The sequence below is a fragment of the Bombus pyrosoma genome, linkage group LG10 (assembly GCF_014825855.1).
Source record: "Bombus pyrosoma isolate SC7728 linkage group LG10, ASM1482585v1, whole genome shotgun sequence".
Taxonomy (NCBI): Eukaryota; Metazoa; Arthropoda; class Insecta; order Hymenoptera; family Apidae; genus Bombus; species Bombus pyrosoma.
Window position 1 is genome coordinate 13,443,992 of NC_057779.1, and position 7,200 is coordinate 13,451,191.

The 7,200-nt window shown below is 32.8% G+C and overlaps 2 protein-coding genes across 16 annotated transcripts in view; one reads left to right on the forward strand and one right to left on the reverse strand.

The window, feature by feature from the left end:
- Positions 1-7,200, forward strand: part of LOC122572066 (serine/threonine-protein kinase mig-15) — an 87,227-nt gene that overhangs the window by 18,784 nt on the left and 61,243 nt on the right. The gene's annotated exons all lie outside the window — the stretch shown is intronic.
- Positions 990-1,627, reverse strand: LOC122572070. Its single transcript, XM_043736628.1, has one exon. The coding sequence runs from the start codon at positions 1,524-1,526 to the stop codon at positions 990-992; it is 537 nt and encodes a 178-aa protein (XP_043592563.1). The 5' UTR covers positions 1,527-1,627.

Consider the following 7,200-nt stretch of genomic DNA (forward strand, 5'->3'; position numbering starts at 1 on the left):
CGCGATTAATACTTTTACAAATTTCAAAATGTAAATAGAATTGTTACCTTCTTGGCCTTTATTAAACATAATTGTAAATATTTTTAACTGATACCGCTAACTTCCATTCGCCGAATAATTTCGGCTCGGTACACTGAAGAAGAAAGTTGTGTTTAGGAACATATGTATATGGGAGATCTAGGGTGATATAGTATGATGTAGTCAGAATATAGATAGATGTAGGCGTTGAGGTGAGGGGAATGTTACATACATTTTTAAAAGTAAGATTATATTTTTTGAAGCATTGATAGATGTAGTTCGCTATTCCTTAAAGAATAATTCCTTAAAGAAATATTAGCTTGTTATGGGAGTGTCCTGAAGTGTAATGTTATAGAACAGCGTTTTTTGTGATTTTTTTTAGAAGGGAAAGAAAGAAATGAAGTTATTGCATTCTGAAGTATGGTTTTATATATATTTAACGAATACAAAAAAATTCTTTTTAAAGTAAAAAAAAATTATAACAGATTTCCAAACTTATTTCATGGGCGTCTTGTCGCTGCAGTCTTCAATCGGCTGGAATGATCCAGCTCGTAATTCTTGACTGAAACAAAAAACCAAAAAAGGATTAAATTTTTGTTTTCTTCTGGATGAACTAAAAAAAGGCAGAAAAAAATGTGAAATTAAAAATTTCGGCGAGTTTAAAAAAAAAATGTGTTTAAAAAAACCCTGCTATAACAATTATTTAAACAAACTTTTTGACGAACTTTTTTAGTTCACTCAGAAGAAAATTTAATACCGAAGAAAAATTTTTTTGGTTCAATTAAATAAGTCGTTTAGTTTTTTTGCTATTAGGCCCGCCAATTTAGAAAATTCGTGAAAATAAAAACTGGTGAAAACGCGTTTCAAAGTTTTCAATAGGAAAAAATATCAATTTTTGGTTAGTTACGTTGATGATCTGCTAATCAGCTATTCCTGGTCCATATATCAATCCTTCTACTTCTTCAAAAGCCTCATTTTGATGCATTTGATAGTTTACGAGCTGTGCGAGACTCTTTACTGCTAAATGCCTGGCGCTTGTTCTCTTTCTCGATCCGTTGCGTGTCAGCGATATCAGCAAACATTTTGCACTGCTGATCTATACTCAAATTAAGCAACTGCATGACATTCAAAATCGCTGAATAGCCTTCGTTGAATATACCTGCAGCCATATACGCAGCAATTTCAACGATTTTTTGGCCCGAATTGAGGTGTTTTGGAATGATGAGCCAAATTGTTGAGTTGAACGACTCATTGGTATTTTGAATATAACAGCCTAAGCATCGCGTTAAAAGGTTATCGTTTGAGAGATCTTCATAAATTGTGCGAATGTGTTTCTCAACTTCTTCATTAATCAATCGATTGGGATGCTCGAAAGATTTTAATTGATTCATGGATTCAGCTTTGTACCACTCACACCAATTGTCGACGCCAACCGAACAATTATCGTGCTGAGGAGATTCATCAGTTAAACAATAATGATCCAGCTTTGCTATTATAGCTTCTTTCATCTTTAGATAGAATCCACGTTCCTTCTAATGGTCAAACCATAATATTCTTACGATGTGTACAAATTCTTACAATCTGAACAAAACTAACCATTGATGCTACAAACTAGTAGGTAAAGCCACGTACACTAAATGAATCATACACATTTATACTTCTATTAGACACATCAAGGCCCGACTGGATACAACCATGGATTATAACTATTGTATTGAACAACCCTTCAACCTTTTTCAAGTATGAAATTCTGAATAGAAAGTCGGAGCGGCGAGCGCTCGTATACCTGCTCCACGCTCTTCTGCTTTATATTTTTGGAAATATTTAGAATTGGCCTTTGTCACTTTGTAAATATTTTCTTAAATAGTTATCTATCCATTTAAGCAATAAAAAAAAAACGATTTTCTTGATATTTTAATTCAGGACATACCCTTATGTCAGAAAACTGTTACTTTCTTTTAAGAAGACGTAAATATTTTAGAGACGTATGTTAACGAGTACCTATATCAACATTTACGTTTAATGATTTACTTTGACGCTGCTGCTCATTTAACAGCGCATGTTCAGTAATTTGTAGATTTTCGAAAATATTAATAATAATCATAATTTTTAGTTTCTTTGTAAGATAATTAAGTTATGTCTTATGTAAAAAATAGTTGGAAGCCATCAGAATACGATGCTATATTTACATTACAACAAAATTATAAGCTGTGACTGAAATTCTTTCTAAAGAATTGTTAGCAATTATCTTCTTTTAAGTTTAATATATATTCTACTATATCTCCGTTTAATTCAAATTCTAAAGTATTTAACATTTCCTTAACATTATATTTAATGTTTCCTTTACACTTTATACAAATGAAATTTGATAAAACTTGTAATTTGTTGCAAAATTACAAAAATAAATAATTTTATACAAAATATCAGAATAGAGATCACAGATAAATGTTAATAATTATAATCAATGCTAATCTTTCACTAACAAATTGCTTTATAACTTAAATACCAAAGCCGACGAAGAATTATTGAGAATGAAAATCTTGATAATATATTTCGCAGTCATTTAGATCGGTGAGGTCGCCATACCCAGCAATTAAATTCTTAGTAATTATATTTAGTTAATTAGTTATAATTATAGTTTCTTTTTCGTTTAATAAGACAAATTATAAAAAATTCGAGAAAGAAGGAAGGCAAAAGAAGCCAGTTTGCATATGTGTATGTGTTTCTATATCATATAATTATATAAATATAAATTTAATTCCAATTCAAGTTTTGCACAGATTATTCACATATCTAGCGGCTTTATCCGCTGATGTATAAAATGGGACACATAAATCGGAACACCTAAATATCATTGTTTTTAATGGTTTCATGGAAAAAACTACACAACAAAATTTGTGCTATATGGAGGAGCACGCACAGTGGTAGATGTCTTTTCTGAGTCATTTTTTAAATAAGATTTTAAGGTCATCATCATTTTTTTGTGGGACCATATATTTGTTTAATACATTAATTGATCCATCTCGATATTCCCTATAAAGGTTTAATTTGACAGTTACTTTAACTCTAATTTTTCAAATTAAAGGTATAAAAGGTAAGGAGGACGTAAATATAAGGACAACATTTTGCGTCTTTCCTTGTTTTCCATATATTGTGGAATCTTGATTATCGTAACTCATAATAGTAAATATCAGAATATTAGAAAACAGCTTTTCGTATACCGAGTGTCATATATTTCAAACCAAATGGTACAAACAAACAATTAAACGCTACATAAACTCTTACGCGTCCCATACCTTTCTTGTCAATAATACATATTATATTTCTTAATATATTTGTTAATATATATGTCTTAATATCAGTAGTTTCTCCGAGTTACTTTCGTTTTGTAGTTCAAAGCATCTAGGCCTTTTATAGAGTGCTATCATCAAGTATATCTTCAAAGTTCTCGACAGTAAATTTGTTCGCTTCTGTATCCATAGCTACATTTATAAAATCTATAAGAGCTTTGTTGATATCTATTTGCATGGCGTCATTATATTTATTATCAGTTTCAAACCAGTTCATCACAGCGACACTGTCGCACTCTTCGCATCCTGGTAATCTATTTAGTTTTGCAAGTGCTTCTTTTATGTCTTTTTTTATTATTTCGGAGTCTTCCGAACTCTGTTCGCTTTCATCCTTCAAAAGCTTGTCCCACGCGTTTTTCAGTATTGGATTCTTGACTTTTGACCAAGCATTACGTACCATATTACAGCAATCGTTTATATCTAATTGGGAATAGGTATGTATAAGTTCTTCCTCTGAAATGCTGTTAGATGTTGGCATTAATGATTTCAGAAATTCGTTTCGGTACATTCGCTTGAAACATGCGATTATTCCACGATCCATTGGTTGTACGAGCGATGCAGCGTCATATGAATAATAGATGATTTTAACAAATTCATCTTTCGTACTTATTATCCTGTTTTCGTGATCCGAGCCACCGTCATGTAGCAACAACAGAGTTTTCTCTCTCTGTCCGTTTTTCTGTTGTCTTTCTGTAACTGATTTTAAGAAACATTCATTGAACCATTCATTGAATATGTTACTGTCAATGTAAGGCTTGCTGTTAGTTTTGTGCATAATTGACAGAACTCTTGTGGATGAACACTTGATAGATAGAGGATCCTTAATCATGCAGACTGTTAGTACCGGCAGCTTGTGACATCCGGTAGCATTTGCACAGAGAAATATAGTAATTTGGCCTTTGCCCGTCTTCCTTCCCAATGACTTCAATTTCTGAGAGAGCAATGTTGTTTCTGGTACTGCTTTCCACTGGAGTTCTGTGGTTTCGACATTGTAAACGTTCTCCAATTTGTACCCCTCCTTTTGCATAAGTTCATTAAACTCAACTTTGAAGATATCCGTCATGGCTTGATTTGGAGTTTCTAAATCTTTATTGATATTCGCTTTACGCTGACGTTGTCTAAATCTTGCCACCCAACGGAGACTGGCTCTAAACGAAGTATCTCCTTTTAATTGTTTATTAAGTTCCAGTGCTTTATCGTATATCATTGTTCCTGTTAATTTTATGCCTTTTACTGTACATCGTATGTACCACTGGCGAAGAAGTTTGTTTAAATCCTTATGAATGTATGCCGAATTTGTAACTATTGTAGAACTGCTAGTACTCGCTGTGTTGGCCTCAAAATATTTTATTATTTCAGCCTGTTTTGCTTTTATTTTGCTCACTGTGCTATATCCAATACCGTACTTTTTTATTATGGATTTCCGAGATTCTCCTCTGTCTATCATCTGAAGGATTTCATATTTTTTGTCAACTGTCAACCGTACCCGTTTTCCTGTTGGAGCCATTATTGTTTGGAACGTTTGGAATGTAAATACCGCACTGAAATGTTGTGACGAGATTTTACTTCAGCAGTTACAGTCGTCGACAATTTTGATAGGGGAAAACAATTACGGTGGATTATATACGTATATGGCTATATAGGTATATATGTATATGTAGTATCGCGGACATAAGGCCTAGGAGTTAGCGGGTAGACCACAATGTCCGGAGAGCCGTGACGTTTTTAAACTATAAACAATGCCCCGAGAGCCGAGGTGCCGATGGGCCCGTAAATGTGTCATCGGTCCTTCAAAGGAATACTTCCATAGAAAAGGTCTATGTGGCTTTGGCCACGAGTGGTCGCAGAACACGTGTGTGGTGGGTCTACGGGAAGACAAAAGACATGCGAGAACAACAGGGCAGTTTGAGTTGAGAAGTCGAAGCGGGTAAATCGAGAAGTCAGTCGGAGAGTGCGAGTTGTGTTGTCGATATGCTGTTAGCGTTGTCGAGAGAGTGTGGTCCGCGTGAGAGAGAACGTTGGATCCGTTGTGTCGAGATTCGTCTAGATTATAGCGTGTTATTGCGATTAGTTCATATTAAACTACCATTATTATTCTGTCCATATTTGTACAATCCATTCATTGTAAATAAATTACAAATACTAGGATATAATAACATTATATTCTATAGAAGATACTACATATATGAGATACAATATGGAGAATTATACAACATTCTGATGATTGAACGTTCGGATAATGTATGTATGTGATGTATAATCGAGATTATATTGTATATCAACATAACATTCGATTAATAAAATAATATTAGACCAAGAGTTGATAGAAGCAAGCAGCATGAAAATGAGAAGTTAATATGAGAATAATGAGAACAATTTTTTGTGCAAATAGTTTATAAATAAATGGCTTTTTGTAACCGAACTTATAACTCTGTCCATTTTATAAACGGTAACCTTTTCAAAAAGACTAACAATTTATAGTGTGTCTGTGAATATTGCAAAGCTTGTTTTCATGGTTTTATTGCTCGAGTATTTTTACGTAATTTCGTAGGAGCAAAAGTTAATGATAGTAACTAAAAAGATAAACGAGTTAAAAATGAATTGTAATATTGGACATAGGTGAATTATGGAACGATACGTATCATCGTGTTTTGTTGTTAATATCAAGTAATTTGAAAACAGTGTTCTTTTTCGTAAAAAATTCAACGTAACTTATACCTATGAAATTTGAATTTTGAGTACGTACTGACAGCTTGCCTTTTTCGATTGAAAGTGAGCAATACCATAATTGCGATCATTAAATATAGATATCTTGAAAATAAAAATTTATGTTAATTTCGATGTTATTCTCTATTTTATTCGAGGGCAATACCTAGGAGAATCCTGTTTTGAAAACTCAATTTAATACCTTTCTGTAGTATCGAACATTTTTCATAAATTACTAGATTTAGGACAATAGGAATCCATGCGCCGCTGGCTACGAAAACACGAATGACGCATAAGCGATTGCCCGATCGCTACTTAAATTCAGTACGTTAGCAAATTATATACACTACTATATGCACAAGTATGTGGACACTCGCTGCAACACAAACAAAACGTTTATATAATTAATATATCTTCAACATTGTGATAGAAATATGTTTTTCTAGTGTTAATTCTTTAATTCTCGTCGTAACTGGTACTAAATGTACTGCCAAATTGAAACTGCAACGCGGAATATACTTGTGCCCAGCAAGTTCCATATTTATTACTAATAAATAGCTGACACTTGATAAAATCTATATAAAGTTATAGAACGTAATTGAATAAACGCATATTGCAATCATTTTAAACTCTCAACATTGCACAGATATGTCAGTCACTAACCTTAGATGTTTTCATGGAAGTAATTTTCATTCATCTTCAATTGTGTTCTGCTTTTTATTTACATTAATGAATATCAACTATTGTTTTGGACAATATCGACCAATCGCACATGGTTAATCGAGATAAGATCAGAGGCGAATGTTATATTATAGAGCTTTATTTCAAATATATTTCATCTACTCGCAATAATTTGGAAGTGTCCTGATGCTTACGCACGATAGTATATACTCGCCCTACGATCAATTTTTATAATTTCTGATTGTAAAACCAGATTCGTGCAAGCAGTAAAAATTAGTTTCTTTATCAAGCAAGAAATTGACATTGACGGAGGAATTTTTTACTGAAAACTTTCAAGTCGTCGAATTTCATCGTCTGATTTTCAATCTGTTTAAAATTCATGGAATTTTAAATCAAATCTGTACTTCTATTCGAATGATTTTGGACATGTTAGTTTTTTGGCTAT

Bases quoted from the DNA above. Each gene is read 5' to 3' on its own strand.
- LOC122572070 (XM_043736628.1), bottom strand. From the start codon at position 1,526: ATGAAAGAAGCTATAATAGCAAAGCTGGATCATTATTGTTTAACTGAT.